At 41.5% G+C, this 19,470-nt stretch overlaps 1 protein-coding gene across 1 annotated transcript; it reads right to left on the bottom strand.

The window, feature by feature from the left end:
- Nucleotides 1-3,318: 3,318 nt before the first annotated feature.
- Nucleotides 3,319-3,762, bottom strand: LOC133779082 (uncharacterized). Its single transcript, XM_062219081.1, has one exon. It carries the CDS (start codon nt 3,760-3,762, stop codon nt 3,319-3,321), a length of 444 nt encoding a protein of 147 aa, XP_062075065.1.
- Nucleotides 3,763-19,470: the final 15,708 nt, after the last annotated feature.

Genomic DNA, 19,470 nt, shown 5'->3' with positions numbered 1-19,470 from the left:
AGTTGATTGATAGCTATTGTTATAGGAGAACTCTATCAGGGGTAAATATAGACTCCAAGTGTCTTAAAATTCCAATGCACAACATCTCAACATGTCCTCTAGAATCTGTGTAGACCTTTCAAACTGCCAATCGGTCTGGGGATGAAAAGTCGTACTAAACATTAACCTTGTACCCATAGCTTTCTATAATTCCATCCAAAAGTTTGATGTAAATATTGACCCTTGATGAGAAATAATTTACTTTGCAACCCCATGAGATCTCCCTATCTCGCTCACATACAACTCTGCATACTAGTCCCTCCAGTAGGTGGTCTTAACTAGCAGAAAATGGGTGGACTTAGTGAGCCTATCCACTATTACCCAAGCAGAATCATTTTGTTTTGTGGTCCTAGGTAACCCTACCAAAAAATCCATTGCTATATCTTCCTATTTCCAATCTGGAACATAAAGCGGTTGAAGTAGCCCTACTGGCCTTTGGTGCTTTGCTTTGACTTTCTCACATGTGAAACATCTAGAAACAAACTTAGCAATGTCCTTCGTCATTCCAGGCCACCAATACAGCAACTTAAGGTCTTGGTACATCTTTTTGGACTCTGGATGTAAGGAATGGGGTGTTGTATGTTCCTCCTTCATAATAATTTTCTTAATCTAATCATTGTTAGGCACACAAACCCTATCCTTATATCGCAGCAATCCATAGTTAGACATAGTGAAGTCGCTGCTACCATTTTTCTGTACCAAAGCCTCTTGCTTCATTAGGGCTTCATTCACTTTTTGCCCTTCTCTAATTTGTTCCAATAGCGAGGATTGTAGACTGAGGTTTGCTAGGCCTCCTGTCACGAACTCAATACTGACGTTTATAATCTTATTCTAAAGAGGCATCTCTATCGTGCTTAGAGTTGGGACACTCCCATGTCCTCGCCTACTCAATGCATCAGTATTCAAATTGGCCTTGCCCGGGTTGTATAGAATATCGCAATCATAGTCCTTCACTAACTATAACCACCTCATATTCAGTTATTTATGAGTGAAGAAATATTTCAAAATTTTGTGATCGGTGTAAATTTCACACTTATCCCCATAAAAGTGATGTCTCCATATTTTCAGTGGGAACACCACTGCTGCTAACTCAATATCATGAGTGGGATATCGTTGCTCATAGTCCTTGAGCTACCTTGAAGCATAAGCTACCACCTTTCCATTCTGCATCAACACACAACCTAAGTCGTACTTTGATGCGTCACAATACACCACCAATTTCCTGCCTCTTTGTGGGAACACAAAGGATAGGTACGAAGATCAACTTATCCTTCACAGTCTAAAATCTTCCTTCTCATTTCTCGGACCATGTGAACTTCTGGTTTTTGTGGGTCAAGTTGGTCAAGGGTTTGGCAATCTTCAAAAAACCCTCGACAAACTTTCAGTAATAACTCGCTAACCCTAGGAAGCTTCAAACTTTTGAGGCATTCTTTGGATGAGGCTAGTCTCTAATGGCCCCGATCTTTGCTGGATCCATTGCTATTCCATTCTTAGACACTGTATGCCCAAGGAAAGTCACTTGTCCCAATTCGAAGCCAACCACTATGTATTGCAAGAAACTCCTATGCGTAGTTATGTATACCTAATAACTCACACTTAAATAACTTTGCGTATAGTTAATTCTCTCGTAGTCTATTTAGTGTCAACCTCAGGTGCTCTTCATGCTCTTCCTTAGTCTTTGAGTAAATAAGGATGTCATCTATAAACACTACAACAAATTTATCCAAGTAGTAATTTAAATACTTTGTTCATCATGTCCATGAATGTTGTTGGGGCATTAGTGAGTCTAAAAGACATCAATAAAAAGTTATAGTGCATGAAGCAAGTTCTGAAAGTTGTTTTACGAATGTCTCGTTCCTTCACTTTCAACTGATGGTACTTGGATTGCAAATCAATCTTTGAGAACACTCCTACCACTTGCAGTTGATCAAAAAGGTAATCTATCCTAGGCAAAGGATATTTGTTCTTAATGGTGACCATGTTGAGTTCTCTGTAATCGATGTACATTCTCATGCTTCCATTCTTCTTTTTCACAAACAGGACTAGTGTCCCCCATGGAGAATGTCTTGGTCTTATGAACCCCTTGTTCAACAGTTCCTGTAGCTGGGTCTTGAGTTCATTTAACTCTACAAGTGACATTCGCTAGGGTGCTTTAAATATTTTTGTTGTTTATGGTGTAAGTTCGATCATGAATTCACTTTCTCTTTCCGGGGGTAAACCTAGTAAATCCTCGGGAAACACTTCCGGAAACTCACAAACGATGTGGACATTCTCTGGTTTCAACTCTATCTCCTTAGATTTATCTGTCACACTAGCTATATATGATGAGCACCCATGCTGCATCATATTCCAAGCTTCCAATGTCGATATAATGTGTGTACGAAAACCCACAACTTCTCCCTTAAAGAAAATGAGCTATCCTTCCTCTGGTCTGATCTCCACGAACTTTTGCCGATAGTCAATCGTCGTTCCATATTTGGATAACAAATCCATGCCATGTATGGCATCATAGTCTGGTATGTCTAACTCTATAAGGTCTGTTGGGCACTCTCTACCCTCTACTAGTATAAATGTTGATTGTAACCACCAAGTTGACGACATCATGTCTCTTGATTGTAACATTGTACTAAAAATATGCTCAAACAGTTTACAAGGCATACCAAACTCATCAATCATATTCATAGCATTATATGAGTGAGTCTTTCTAGAATCAATAAGAACTCTACATATCATACATGAAATAGGGAGCTGACCTGTGACCACGATGTTACTGTTGGATGCTTCTTTTTGGGTCAATATAAAAACCCTTGCCGACACTAGATTGCTGTTACTGCCCTACCCCGCTTTCAACTTTGGGCAATCCTTCTTCTGATGGCCTGCCTGACTGCACTTATAACATTTGTTGGTGTCGACTTGACATTCTCCCAAATGTCGATGCAAGAATTTAGGGCAGCTGGGGTGCTCAACTTTGCTTTTCTAGTGATTTCCGCAGTTACGGTCATTGTTGTGACTGTTACCGTTGTTGTGGTGGTTATGATTGCTATGATTGTCGCCATATGTGGCCGGGGGTCTAGGCCTCTTGTCATTTCCAGTACTCTGCCCTTCATGGGTCTTCCTTTTATTGCCCTAATGGAAGCCCTTATTTCTGCTGACCTCTCTTCTTGCAGCACTGTCCTTCCAAATACGGACCTCTAAGTATTCTGGTTCTATAGCCTTATCCAACACCTCAACATAACTAACCACCTCAGCACTAGTCATCTTCACATCTCTAGGAATCATTTAATTCGGTCCTCTCATAAACCTTTGGACCTCCATGGCTTCAGTTGCAACTATCTGAGGTACAAACCTCGCCAAACTATCTAACTTGTATGCATAGTCGCTAACAGAAAGGTTTCCTTTAACCAAAATCACGAACTTGTCCACCTTGGTTGCCAACATAGTTGCACTGTAGTACTTCTTGCTAAATTCATGAACAAATTTTGCCCAGTTCATAGTATTCAAGTCACGAGTCTGCTTCACCACATCCCACCATATTCTTGTGTCTAACTTGAGTAGGTGGCCTGCACATGAAATGCTATGATGATCATTCCACTCCATGTGATAAAAAATGGCATCTACCGATTTCAGCAAATCATGTGCCACCACAGGGTCAACTTTCCCTACAAAACTAGGTGGGGCTTGCTTCCTAAAGTGCTCATAAACTAGCTCAAATCCATAAGCCATAGGCAGTGGTGCAGGTGGTGGTACTGGAGGCTCAGACTATGCCACCACTAAAATGCCCCGAATATTTCTAAGACCTCAGACCATTAAAACTTCTAGTTTGGGATACATACATAAGAAATAACATAACTTTATTTAAAACCCAAAATATTGTAAGAAATAAAAAATACGGTATGGGTACCCATTATTTAGGACATAAAACATAAAAACATAACTTTAATAAGTTGTTAAAAAAAACTTAAGTGTGGAAATACACAAAAACATAAATCAAAAGACTTAAAAACAACATCATCCTCGATCTTCTAGCAGTCTATTCAATTCATTCATCCTCAACACACATGCCAAGATGTCATGAATCCTTCCCGCCTTCCATGCTCATTTTCCTACATCATCTAAAAAGAAAGGAATGAGCCTAATGCCCCGCAAGGAAAATCTACAAAAAAAAACATATATGTCATAAATCATAAAACATAAGACTATATCATAAACCATATACTATAAAACATATGACTATACAAACGTATATCATATAGGATTACAATATTAATGGCCATTAACTCATTAATATGGTATGTGATAAAACCATCTAGGTCCTCAGTCTACAAATCAAGTGTAAAACGCCCTAATCTAGTTCTTTATCAAACATTCGCATACTCACGAGTTTATAGGAGAAAAGCCACTTATTATAAAATCTCAATGGAGCCTTGCTAAAACATGCAAGTTGGGCACAATAGTTTAAAAACAAAAATAATAGTTTTCTTGGAAAGTACTTAAAAATAACCAAAGTTAAAGTCCCACAGATCAGTTTAGAATGTTAAAAAAAACATAACATTATTTTATAAAAATGGCGTTTAAACATATCGTTTCTCGTCCATAGGATGCCCCCACGCCATACACACCATGACGATAGAACTCCCCACATCACCACGCGTGCCATAGAGAAACCTATATGCTAATTGGAAGGGAAAGTAAGGGGGTGAGCTAAAAGCCCAATAAGGAAGTTCAAATAGCACATAAGTAAAACACACAAAACATATTCACATTCATACATCGTGATACACCATAGCATCATTATCGTAACATCATCATTATCGTAAATGTAAACATAATCATCACAACATTGGCATCATATACAAAGTCATCATCATCATAACATCATAACATAAACATCATATCTTTGTGAACATGGCCCGCTAACTTGTCCATGTCACCTCTATAGGTAAACAGGATCTCTGGTCCTTGAATAACCTCAGCGCGTCTGCCTTGGAGTTACGTCTTCTTATCCTTAGTAACTCGGGTTACGTCTTCATATCCTTAGCAACCCCTTTTTTATGTGTCCCATTCATCACGCTAACATCCATTCATAGCATAAAACATTCAAAATGACATACAATCTAGTCACATCATCACAATAAAGCATTTCATAATTCATAGCGCAAAAGTATCATCAATCATAACATTCTTATTCATACAAACGATCTAACCAATCACAGCAGAAATAAACAAAAATTCTATCTTACTTCCTTACCTCAAGTCCAAGCAAAGAAAAATGAGAACTTCACAACGAGCCTATACCATAACCAAATAATATCCTTTAGCATCGCATACAACTCTATTTTGCCCACTCATATAATTCATGTGTGCATGGGTCATGCAGACATGGTGAAAAGTACTCATAACATCCAAACAATGCATATTTACACATAAGGTCATCAAAAGAATAATGCAATTTATACCTATATTACAAGCATGTTCTTTCCATAAAAATTATATTGTTGCATAATAGGCATATTTTTTAACGTAAAAGTACATTTGCATGCGGCATGCGTACTTTGGAACGTTGTTATAAAATAGCATTAACAACAATAATTCCTACGTGCTTATTTCTATCGTTTTAAAAATAATGAATTTGTAACATGCTTTGATTACCATTATTTTTCTTTTTAAATTACTAAGTTGATTAAACCTCTTAAGACATTATTTTATTTCATAAAATAATTTATTTAACCATTTAAAAAATATATGTATCATAATTCCATTATTTACTTTTAAATTCCATAAAATAATAAGGACTAAAAATTATGTAAAAATACTTATGATTTAACATGTTTTCTTAAAACAACCTTATAATCCAATTTACAAGTTTTATACTTAATGTGAGAAAAAGTACAATTTTTACATGTGGAAAAATATATATTTTTGCTTGTATTATTTTTAAGACTTAATTTTTAAATAGAATTTATTCATAAATTATAATTCAATAACTATTTTAAAAAATATTTTAATAAACATTCAGCCACTATTTGATTAACTTAAAAATTCACAAGTAAATTAAATTAATCATTTTTCTTAATTAAAAATGAAGGAAAATCATAACTATTAAAATGAGTACTCATAGCTATATTAAAATACCACTTTTAAATAATTTCATGGGGCAGGGTATTGATTTATTATGACATACACACAAAATCCTTTTATTTAAAATACAACTTCACATTTTTTTACAAAATTCCAGCAACTAAATATATCCTCAAAATCACCATTTTTAATTTTAAAAACTCATATTTTCATCAAATATAAAAAAAAAAAAAAAAAACTATAGGTAATTATTTATGCAAAATACCATTTCAAAAATCTTCCATTTAATTTCTTAAGACATCATAGCACTTGCAAAATTTAATTAAGCACTCAAAACATTATTTTCATCACATACAACATCATTTTTACACAAAATAATCAAGTACAATAAACCATGAAATTCATTCTTTTCATCATACTCCACAACAATTCATACATATTTAATAACAATGTTCCAACTCAAACCCTACCATGTTTCTACACCTTTTATTTGACTTAAAAAAATCAGTCCCATGCTTTGAACATCACCCTTAGCCGAAACACACCTAGGATTTCACAACAAAATATATCACAAAATTCTCATAAGCATATTCATCAACCTTCATGGACTCAAACAAGAAATCTGAATAATTTATCATACCAATATTTACATAGGATCCTAGAACATGGATCTAACCTAAAAAAAAAAAAAACAAAATATTGAGGAGATCCTTAGACATGTATAGGCCGAAACCTACATATACACAAACATCAACAATCCTCATATTCTAATAGATCAAAACAAAAACCCTTCACAAACCTAATCATACATCCCTTAAATAACAAAAATCACAATCATAAATCAATATGTATCATATTCAAGTATCTCATAACAAACCAAATCAACTAATTGCTTGGATTCTAATAGACATCAAAACTCGGAAATCCTTTCAATAAACAACAAAATTAAGCATAAGGTTTAGGGATCAGCTACCTCCTTGATAGAGCCAACACCCAAACGGCAATCACTCTTGACTACCCTAGGGTTTTCGAAACCTATAATAAGAAAAGAAGAACAATAAAATCTTAGGACAGTGGGGGAGAGAAACCTTAAACTTAGAAAATAAACAATAGATCAATAACACTAGAAACCATACCTATGACCTTCCAAGACCTTCTTCTTCCTTCTCCTTTCTCTTCTTCCTTCTCTCTAGAAAATGGCAGCCCCTTCTCTCCCTTTCTCTCGAAAGCTCACCAGTCTCTCTCTTCTCTCTATGGCCGACGGCACCAAGTGTGTATTGTCCTCTTATTTTTCCTCTTCTATTTTTATTTTAATTCCCTGATAATACCCCAATAAAAAAATTGGTAAGTTCCCCTAACCATTTATTCTAATTAAGCCTAAAAATTAATTATAATAAAAAGATTTAACTAGTAGAGAATGCCAACAATTCCCTTACCCAAAATAGTTCTAGTCATCCAATTTTAGTTTATTTGATTAAAAAGTTTAATTGGAATAAAATCCCTTTCCTTTCCCACTCTATGTCGTCCACCATTCTCCATTTCCTTTTCTTTTCATTTTTTTTCTAATTAATTCAATAAATAATTCTAATAAAAGGAATACTACAAAGTGTGTAGAAAATTCTACACATGTGCACCATACAACCACGCACATCCACACACTCAATAACTAGGGTGCATCACTACATACCATGCACCTTAGTGCATTAACCCAATACTCAAATAATCACATTTTTTTTAAAAATTAAATAAAAAAAATAACATTTAACAATTTCAGTTCACAAAAATCTACCAAACAATTCTAACAATTAATTTAAACAAACAAACAATTAAATAATATAATTCACAACACTTAACAATTAAATAAAAATAAAACATAAAATTTAATAACTAAATATTATTTTTTGGTGCACTACAATATTCCCTCCCTAAAAGGAATTTCGTCCTGAAATTTATTCTTACCAAATAATTCAAGATATCTTTCTTTCATGTCTTCCTCCAACTCCCATGTTGCTTCTCATTCCGTACTATTCTTCCACAGGACCTTAACTAGTGGAATCCTTTTGGATCTCGGTTCCTTGATTCCCTTTTCAATAACCCGCTCAGGTTGTTCATTATAACTCAGGTCCTGCTTCAGCTGTAACGGTTCATAACTCAAAACATGGGAGGGGTCTGACACATACTTACACAACACCGAGATGTGAAAGACATTATGCATTTCAGCTAATGCTGGGGGCAGTGCCAAACGGTAAGCAACTTGCCCGACTCTGTCAAAAATCTTAAATGGACCTATATATCTGGGGCTTAACTTCCCTTTCTTTCCAAAGCGCATAATACCTTTCGTCGGTGAGACTTTCAAGAAAACATACTCGCCCACTGAAACCTCAATGTCCCTTCTCTTAAGTTCAGCGTAGCTATTTTGCCTACTCTGCGCGATAAGCATCCTTTGGTGAATCTTCTCGATCGCCTCATTGGGATCCGTAATTGCCACTGAGCCTAAAATCTGTTTCTCCCCAACTTCATCCCAGTGTAAAGGAGATCTACACTTACATCCATACAACATATCATAGGGAGCCATCACAATAGTTGATTGGTAACTGTTATTCTAAGAGAACTCCATTAGGGTTAAGTATCGGTTCCAAGACTCTGAAAAGTCCAAAGCACAAAACCACAACATGTCCTCTAGAATCTGCATAGTCCTCTCAAAATGCCCATCGGCTTGAGGATGAAATGTGATGCTAAACTTTAGTCTTGATCCCATAGCTCTATGTTGCCCTTTCCAAAAGTTCAATGTGAAAACTGACCCTCAATCAGAAATTATCAACTTTGGCACCCCATGAAGTCTCACTATCTAACTTACATAGAATTCTGCATATTGGTCCGCCGTGTATGTGGTCTTGACTGGCGAAAATTGGGCAGACTCAGTGAGTTTATCTACTATTACCCACACAGAGTCATGCTGCTTGGTGGTTCTTGGTAACCCTACAACAAAATCCATTGTTATATCCTCCCATTTCCATTCAGGAATGTAGAGTGGTTGAAGCAGCTCTGCCGAACTTTGGTGTTCTACTTTGACTTGCTGGCATGTCAAATATCTAGAAACAAACTCAGCAGTATCCCTCTTCATTCCATGGCACCAATAGAACGCCTTAAGGTCTTGGTACATTTTCGTGGACCCTAGGTGTAAGGAATAAGGTGTTGTGTGAGCGTCTTTCATAATACTTTCCTTAATCTCAGCATTGTCAGGCACACAAATCCTATCCTTATATCTCAGCAATCCACCATTAGATATTGTGAAATCACTGCTCCCTCTTTCTTGTACCAAAGCCTCTTGTTTCACTAAGGCTTCATCCACTTTCTGTCCCTCTCGAATTTGTTCTAGTAGGGAGGATTGGAATGTGAGGTTCGCTAAACTTCTCGTCACAATTTCGATGCAATCATTTATGATCTATTTCTAAAGAGGCATCTCTATTGTACGTAGTGATGAGACATTCCCATGTCCCCACCTACTCAAAGCATCTACAACCACATTGGCCTTGCCTGGGTGGTATAAAATTTCACAATCATAGTCTTTCACAAATTCCAACGACCTTCGCTGCCTTATATTCAGTTCCTTTTGTGTGAAGAATTATTTTAGACTTTTGTGGTCAGTGTATATCTCGCACTTGTCTCCATATAGGTGGTGTCTCCATATTTTTAGTGCGAACACCACCGCTGCCAAATCAAGGTCATGAGTGGAATACTGTTGCGCACAATCCTTGAGTAGTCTGGAAGCATAAGCTACCACCTTCCCATCTTACATCAACACACATCCCAAACCATTCTTTGATGCATCACAATACACCACAAATTTCCCACCCTCAGTGGGAACGCAAAGGATAGGTGAAGAAATCAACTTATCCTTCATGGTCTGGAAGCTCTCTTCACATTTTTTAGTCCATGAAAACTTCAGATGTTTGTGGGTTAAGTTGGTCAATGGCGTGGCAATCTTCGAGAAACCCTCGACAAACTTCCTATAGTATCCCGCCAATCCTAAGAAGCTTCGAACTTCTGACGCATTCTTTGGCTTGGGCCAGTCTCTAATGGACTTGATCTTTGATGGGTCTACTGCTATTCCATTCTTGGACACTATATGCCCTAGGAAAGTTACCTATTCCAGCCTAAACTCACACTTAGGGAACTTAGCGTATAGCTGATGTTCTTGCAATATTTACAGAGTCAACCTCAAATGCTCCTCGTGCTCCTCCTTAGTCTTTGAGTAAAAAAGGATATCATCTATGAACACTACCACAAACTTGTCCAAGAAATCCTTAAATACCCTATTCATCATATCCATAAATGCGGCTGGGGCGTTGGTGAGTCCAAAAGACATCGCTAAGAATTCATAGTGCCTACAGCGAGTTCTGAAAGCCGTCTTCAGAATGTCTCTCTCTTTCACTTTCAACTGATGGTACCTAGATCGCACATCAATCTTCGAGAACACTGCTACCCCTTGCTGTTGATCAAAAAGGTCGTCTATCCTAGGCAAAGGATATTTATTCTTAATGGTGACCTTATCGAGTTCTCAGTAATCAATGCACATTCTTATACTCCCGTCCTTCTTTTTCACAAATAGGATTGGTGCTCCCCCTAGGGAATGGCTAGGTCTTATGAACCCCTTATTCAACAACTCCTGTAGCTGGTTCTTAAGTTCCTTTAACTCCGTAGACGCCATTAAATAGGGTGCTTTAGAGATCGGTGTTGTTTGTAGTGCAAGCTCGATTACAAACTCGATTTCTCTGTCTGGGGGTAGTCCTGGTAATTCCTCAGGAAACACCTCTGAGAACTCACAAACAATATGTACATTTTCTGGTTTTAGTTCTGACTCCTTGGATTTATCCACCACACTAGCTAGAAACGTCGAACAACCCGCTACTTCTCCTCTAAAGGAAAAGAGCTCTCCTTCTTTTGGCCTGAATTCTATAGTCTTCTTCTGACAGTCTATTGTAGCCCCATGTTTGGATAACCAATCCATTCCAAGTATTACATCATAATCTGGTATACTCAGCACTATAAGGTCTGCTGGGCACTCCCTACCCTCAACCATTACAAGCATTGACTGTAACCACTTTTTTGACAACATCATGTCTCCCGATGGCAACATTGTACTAATTTTATGCTTAAACAGTTTATAAGGCATACTCAGTTTATCAGTCACATTCATAGAAATATAAGAATGAGTCGCTCCAGAATCAATAAGGAATTTACACATCGCGCCAAATATAGGGAGCTAACCTGTGACTACGGTGTTGCTGTTGGCTGCTTCATTCTGAGTTAAGGCCAAATCCCTTGCTAGCACTAGGTTGTTATTATTATTCTGTCCCGCCTTCCATTGTGGGCAATTGTTCCTCAGATGTCCCGCCTGACCACACTTAAAACATTTATTGGTGTCGACCTAGCATTCTCCCCCGAGTCTTTTCGAGCATTTAGGATAGATGGGGTGCTCTACTCGGTTGCCTTCGTGATTCCCATGGTTCCAGTCATTGAAGTAATTATTGTGGTTGATGTGGTTTTAAGTGTTGTGATTGTTGCTATTCGTGGCCGGAGGTCTGAGTCTCTTATCACTGCCACTATTCTGCCCTTCATTAGCTTTCCTTTTGTTACCTTTATTGAAACCCATGTTTTGGTAGTTCTCTCTTCTGGCAGCATTATCCTTCCATATCCGTTCCTCCAAATATTCGGCTTCAAGTACTCTATCAAGTACTTCTGTATAACTGACCACTTCAACACTGGTCATCATAACATCCCTAGCAATCATTGGCTTGAATCCCCTTACAAAACATTGGACTCGCAAAGTTTTAGTTGGCACAACTTCAGGAGCAAATTTTGCCAACCTATCGAACTTTTGTGCATAATCAGTGACATATAGGTTTCCTTGTACCAAAGTTATAAACTCGTCAACCTTGGTTGATAGCACAGCCTCACTGTAATAATTCTTGCTAAAAGCCTGGACAAATTATGCCAAAGTCATGGTATTCAAGTCATAGGTCTGTTTAATTACATCCTTCCAGATTCGTGCATCCATTTCGAGTAAATAGACTGCACAGGAGACTCTCTGATGATCATTCAACTCCATATGATCGAAGATGGCTTTGATTGATCTTAACCAATCCTCTGCCACCATTGGATCAGCCTTCCCTTCAAAGGTTGGTGGGGCTTGTTTTCTAAAACGTTCATACACTGGCTCGAACACATAAGTTACAGGTAGTGGTACAGGTGGTGGTATTGCCGGCTGAGGTTGTGCGACTGGAATTTGAGGTACTTGGGACGTTTGGGGCGTTTACGATGCTTGTCTAGCATGTGCCAGTTCCTCATCTCTCAGCCTCAAGTGCTCTCTTAACCTGGCTACCTCTGCGGCCAGGTCCACAGATGGTGCTGCTGGGGCTACAGGTTGAACTAATGGCATTTCTACGTCAGGGGTTATTGTGGTTTCAGACCTTGTGGAGACACCCTTCCTCAGCCTCCTCCTCTCCCCTTTCCTCCTCTTCCTCTAGTCGACAATATAAGATTCTAAGGCAACCAAAGGAAGATCATAAGGAAGGAACATTGCATGATGGTTTGATAGATAATTACAAAATCAAACATTCAAACCACATCATTTAAAGTTTCAACAAAATAAACCATAGCATTCAAGATGTTCAAATTATTCGAAAAATTTTAACAATCACAAAATTGTTTAATGACCAAAACCTAAATCCTTTAAGGGCTTAAAAAAAATATCCCATTTTATTTGTTAGAGCCTCATGTAACGATTACACAATGGACTCTAGACCTCAATGGTGGACTCGTCCCCTGAGCTGTAATCAAAGACGTTTTCTGGGATGTCATACACCATAGCATCATTATCGTAATAGCATCATTATCGTAAATGTAAACGTAATCATCACAACATTGGCATCATATACAAAGTCATCATCATCATAACATCATAAGATAAACATCATATCTTTGTGAACATGGCCCGCTAACTTGCCCATGTCACCTCCTGAGGTAAACAGGATCTCTGGTCCTTGAATAACCTCGACGCATCCGCCCTTGGAGTTACGTCTTCTTATCCTTAGTAACTCGGGTTACGTCTTCAAATCATTAGCAACCCCTTTTTGATGTGTCGCGCTCATCACACTAACATCCATTCACAGCATACAATATTCAAAATGACATACAATCCAGTCACATCATCACAATAAAGCATTTCATAATTCATAGCGCAAAAATGTCATCAATCATAACATTTTCATTCATACAAACGATCTTACCATTCACAGCATAAATAAACATAAATTCTATCTAACTTCCTTACCTCAGGTCCAAGCAAAGCAAAATGACAACTTCACAATGACCCTATACCATAGCTATTGACGGTGAGAACTCGTCAACTAAGTTGAGTTGGAAAAAATATCAAGTAAAGACAGTCAATAAAAAAGCTGTAGAAATTTAAGTAATAACTCAAGAACAATGACAGAACAACAATGGAGAAATCAATCTTTCATTCACTCTCAAGCACTTGCTACAGTAAATTTTCCAACCCCTTTCCATAGGGACTTGGGGTTCATTATATAGTGGGCTCTAATGGCCTCTGATACAATTTGGTCCAGGGGACCAAGCATTACATAGGTACACTGTCTGGAGAGTGGTTTCAGAGGTTGTGGTCTTGCAACCAGTACAGGGATAGGTGCCAGGAGGATGTCTCCACCACTTGTCCGTACCAATGTCAGAGGAGTGGTGCAGGTGGTAGTGGTGTCGACTCTGACATCAGATTGGGAGTATCCAGCCCATGTCCTTCCTCCTAGTGCTCCCACTACCTGATTAGCATGAGTGCCACGGTCAGACGTACGGGACCTTACAAGCCGTACCCCGTACGAGATTGTACCATCATGACCCTTCGGAATCATACTTGGGCTCTCACTTCCAAACAGTGGGGTTTCCATGACATCTCCATGGGTGAGGCCATTTCGAGATGAAGGGCGCGAGATGTTATCACACGAGACCCTCGTGGCTTAATCATGGCGGGGCTATACGAGGCCGCCCCTCGTGGAGACGTCATGAGGTGCTCCCACACGAGGCCGTCGGGGCTAGAAGAGGCCCCCACGCAATGCCACGAGGCCATGGGATTCCCTCACGCGAGGCCGCCCCTCAAGCCTAGGAGGTGCTCCATTCGGTGACTTCCTCCCACTTCACGCCGAGGTCTCGCGAGGCACAAGTAGGCGTCTCGTGCCAGCACCTCGCGTGAGCGCCTCGCGAGGCATTGCCTCGTGCCATCAACCTTCTTCTTGCGCCACATGCAGGTGGCTTGTGCCAGCGCATCGCAAGGCATGGCCTTGCGTAAGCACCCCGCGTGGAATCGTCCCGTTCTGTCAACCTTCGTCTTTCGCCAAATGCAGGTGGCTCGTGCCAGCGCCTCACGAGGCATGGCCTCGCGTAAGTGCCCTGCGTGGCATCGCCCCATGCGATCAGCCTTCATCTCGTGCCACATGTAGGCATTTTGTGCTAGCGCCCCGCGAGGCATGGCCTCGCGTAAGTGCCTCGCGTGGCCTTGCCCCGTGCCATCAGCCTCCGTCTCGCGCCACAGGTAGGCATCCTGTGCCAGCGCCTCCCGAGGCATGCATGGTGGCCTCGCGTGGCATGCCCCTTGGGCACGTATGGTGGCCTCATGAAAGGGTGATGACCCGAGGATCCAACGAAGGTGTAGGCGTTTGGGGGCCTAAGCTCGTTATTTGGGTCTTCTACAAGCATGGGATTTTGAGTATCAACACTTGCCCCCCAGTCTATGAGAGGACATTTAGGTGCCCTTGTAGACTATTCTCCTTGATTCTTATAAATAGGCCCTCATGCAAGGCTCATTATTTACACCTTACTTCCTTAGCTTAGTGGTAGCTAGACTCTTACTCCTTCCAAGAGGTAAGGGGTTCAATCCCTCACTACTCCACTTTTGCCATAGTTTTCTTTACTTTATTTTTTTATTTCATTTTTTTTTAACATATGAGCTAATTTCTTGGGGTATCTATTTGGAGGCTAACACATCCTTTTGATCTATTTTTGCAGAAGTGTAAATTCGACCCTTTGGTGCTTTTGGCCCTCGACCTCCTTTCGGCCTCGATAACGCTCCATCTTATCTGCTTGAGGTATATTTTCTTTTTCCCTCACGTTCATTGGGTCCAAATTAGCATTACTCGAGATGGGGTATCATGGCCTGAGAACGCAGTGAGTCTGCCCAGTTGCATGCCCCTCTTTTTTTTATACTCTGTAGTGGGTCATTTAGGGCGTTTGCATCTAGAGGTATTAAGCCTATTCCTTTGTGTTTTGTAGCCATCCCCTCATTTATACGTGAACCCCTTTTTGCTTTCGGGACGATGTCTCATGGCCAGTGACGGCCCGTCCGACATACCTCCGGGGGTTGAATTTATTGACCTGTCCTCAGACTCAGAGTCCCCTGAGGAAAACTCTTACCAGGACTATGACTACTTAAGGCAGGCCCGTATCCGCCATCTTGAGTACATGGCTGAACTTAGGCGTAAAATTTGGGTGGTGGAGATCAAAATTGACTCAGTGTCGAAAGGAGACGGAGCACCTTTCCCCCCAGACCTTAGTGACCATGTAGCGAGCCTTAGGTTGACCCTCTTAGAGTTACATAGGGAGTTGGAGTTGGAGTTTATGGAGGGACACCTTCCGCCTGAGCCCTCCAGCCCATCCTCGCCTGATGACTATCATGGGGATGCCTCCGCTTCTCCTCAGCCTCTAGTCTCGATTTTTCCTAGCTCAGCGCTTCCGCAGTCGGTCCCTCGATGGAAGACTCTTGCTAGGAAGAAGAAATTGAGGGTCAAGTGTTCTGTCTCTTCCTCACATTTTTTTTTTGATTTTGCAGATATGCCGAGGGCACGACGACAGGTGACTTCCAATGAAATGGACGATGCTCCATTATTGGCGACCGAACTGGTGTCGCGTGTGTCCCAAAACAAACTGAGGGACTGTCATGGGGCTGCCTCCGCTTCTCCTCAGCCTCTAGTCTTGGTTTTTCCTAGCTCAGCTCTTCCGCAGTCGGTCCCTCGATGGAAGACTCTTGCTAGGAAGAAGAAATGGAGGGTCAAGTGTTCTGTCTCTTCCTCATATTTTTTTTTTGATTTTGTAGATATGCCGAGGGCACGACGACAGGTGACTTCCAATGAACCGGATGATGCACCATTACTGGCGACCGAACTAGTCTCGCGTGTGTCCCAAAACAAAGTGAGGGACATCGTGGATAACTATCGCATCCCTCCGGAGTACGCATTATATGTTCCTCAGGAGACATGCCAGGCCGATAGTCCTAGGCCCGGTTTCGTGGCCCTCAACGAGCACATCCTGAAGGTGGGTGGCACCATCTCGTTACACCCGTTCTTCATGGCAGTCTTCAACTACTTCGACCTTGTCCCGCTTCAGCTGGCTCCCAATGGCTGGCTGACTTTAAGCTGCCTTTTCATTGCATTTACAAAGTTGTTTAAACGTGCTCCTACGACGACAGAGGTGCATTTCCTCTACAACCTTATGCCCCTTCCCAAGTCCAAGGGCTTTTACTACTTACACAAAGCCAACACCGAGGCCTCTTTGATAGAGGGCTCGGTATCCAATCCGTGGTCCTGGAAGCAGGACTTTTTCTTCGTGGAAGGCCCCCTATCGGTCCGCGAGGACTTCCGGGCCACTCTCAGTAAGTACCCTGAGCATTACTTTCTCTCTTTTACTTTCTTACAACTTATTGTTTCATGACTTACGTTCATATCGACCATGGCGTGTATTATGCAGAGCAATTCGCCGTACCCTCAGTTGTTGGGCTTGAGGCGAGGGACATGAGAACATTCCTCAGCGGTGACCCCGCTATGAAAAAGGCGGTGTGCCTATTCACCGTGAAGAATCTGAACCGCCATAAATTGTCCCCTGTCTCGGACCCCAAGTTGTTGTGGACCATCTCTGGGTCCTCAAAGATGAAGGGGACCTTGGCCGAACCTTGCCCAGATGACGATGAGGATGAGGAGGAGCCGGAGGAAGCCCCCTTGACTGCGAGGGATCTCACCAGCTGCCTCCATCTCCTGGGGGATGCCCTCCATGTGCCTCCTATGATCCGGACATAGCCCTTCATTCTCAAGACCAGCAGGCCGTTCCGGGGTGTTATGTTTGCTCTGACCCCGAGGGCTACGACGCCTTCACTTAGCCTCCTCTTGACCCTGGACCATTGGGGACTTATTACGCCAACCTTCCGGAGCCTCCCTCTGATCTACCAAAGCCTTAGTTTTCCACTTTTACCGCGGTCCCTCCCGTTTCGGAGAGCGGGTCCTCTGTCATCATCCAGCCAGGTGTCCCTGGTGCGGATGGGGAGCCCTGGGTGACACGGATGGCGACGTCTTACGGGCAGCGATACATCCAACTTGCCTCGAGCCACCCCGTATCTGATTGGAATGGCCTTGGGAATCTGACTCAGTCAGACCTTGGGGAAAACCTACGGCGCACCATGACTTGGGTGAGCTCCCGCACCTCGCGTCGGCCTTATTATGTATAGGTGTTTTTGCATATATTTTTTGTTTTTGTCACTTATTGTTGTTGTTGTTAACTTTCTTGTGCAGGCCTATACAGTGGCTCTACGGTTTGCCGACTCGACCGGCAATCTTTCCGCGTCGTGCACTGAGAGGGACCGTCATGCAGCACGGGCTCAGGAGCTTGAGAGGGAGCTTAATGAAACCAAGGCTAAGTTGTCAAAGGTTCGGACCAAACTTGCCAACTCGTTACTAAAGCGGAAGAAAGTGGTTGCCCAGGCCAAGGAGTTACAGGGCCAAGTTACCACCTTGGAGAGTGAACTCCAGGGGGCCAAGGCCATCGCGGCCACGTCGGACCAGAGAGTTACCCAGTTGGAGGCCAAAGTCGAGGCTATAAGGGCCGAACTCCAGACTGCTAGGGTCAATGTTGCCACGTTGCAGGAGAGAAATGCTTCCTTGGAGGCGGAGAAGACTGCCACCGAGCACAGGTCCATAGACCGTGTCCTTTACAACATGTGGAGGCAGGATCCCCATTTCGATTTCTCTTCTTTTGGTGAGCACGCCATTGCTTGAGCGGCCATGTGGAGCGCCCGCAGTAGGAGGCCCTGAAGTAGTTATTTAATAACTTTTGTCAGCTAGCCCACCATGGGTGTACGCTCTTTTTTTTTTTTTTTTGTATTTTGAGCCTTTGTAATATGATTGTCATTACTACTTTTCTGTCGTAACTCTTGTATTGTCTTCAAAACTTTCTTTTTCAATGTATATATACATGTGTTGCTATTTATCTCTTATTCTACTGTATTTGAGGCCCTTTTGAGCCTGTATGATGGGGTTTGGTTGGTTCCCCTCTTTTATTTACCAAGCTGGAGGTCCTTGGGAGCCCATGTGAAAGGGTTCACTGGGACCTCTTTTGATGCCTCTTGATTATTCTTATAAGGATATTTTGACCCCTTGGGTCCTAGCTATCCTTTTATATATTCTTGTGCGCGCTTATTATTTTTTGTGAGAAGCGTCCACTCTCGTCGTTATTCATAGTACTATTTTTTCAAGGGTCTCTTTTAGGACCCTTTTTGGCTAGACGACTTGGTGGCCGTTCTAGACTTATTAGTGCTGTCACTATATATTTTTCTTTCGTAAGACCTTTTGGCCTCCTTGATGTTCACAAGGGTAGCTAATCCTTGTGAACCCAAGGGATGCCTTGTAAGGTCCTCTCCCTGTTTTCTGTATTTAAGGACTTCGCCTAAGGCCTCGATATAAGGGGTCAAACTAGGACCTCCCATTAAAGGGTCCTTTTTAGGGTCATGGTCCCCTTTGGGTCCTCCTGATGGAGGGCCCTTTTTAGGATCCTCCTGGTGCATAGGATCCTTTTTAGGATCCTGGTGCAAGGGGTCCTTCTTTGGGTTCTCCTGCTTGTTGCTTGCTTTATCTTCACGGGCCACTTCCTCCTAATGGAGGGCCCTTTTTAGGATCCTCTTGATAGGGGGTCATTTTTAGGGTCTTCCTAATTGAGGGCCCTTTTTAAGATCCCCTGTTAGAGGGTCCTTTTTAGGAGGGCAAGGGGTCCTCTCTAGGATCCTCCGTTAGAGGGTCCTTTTTAGGAGCCCTTTTTAGGTTCCCCTTGCTAGCTGCATGTTTTTGCCTCCTGTCCTGCCCCCCAAGTGTTTGGTGAAATTTATTTCGGCAAGCACTTTGGTTGATGCCCGCGTAGCGAAGAAAAGTAACACATGAAGTTGCAAACAACTTCATTCATAGCATGCGGTTTACAACCAATGCTGAGAATAAAAGGGTTACATCTAACTAGGAGGTTACCTAGGTA

Source organism: Humulus lupulus, chromosome 5, assembly GCF_963169125.1.
Source record: "Humulus lupulus chromosome 5, drHumLupu1.1, whole genome shotgun sequence".
In the NCBI taxonomy this organism is placed as follows: domain Eukaryota; kingdom Viridiplantae; phylum Streptophyta; class Magnoliopsida; order Rosales; family Cannabaceae; genus Humulus; species Humulus lupulus.
This window is presented reverse-complemented; position numbering and strand designations above follow the sequence as displayed.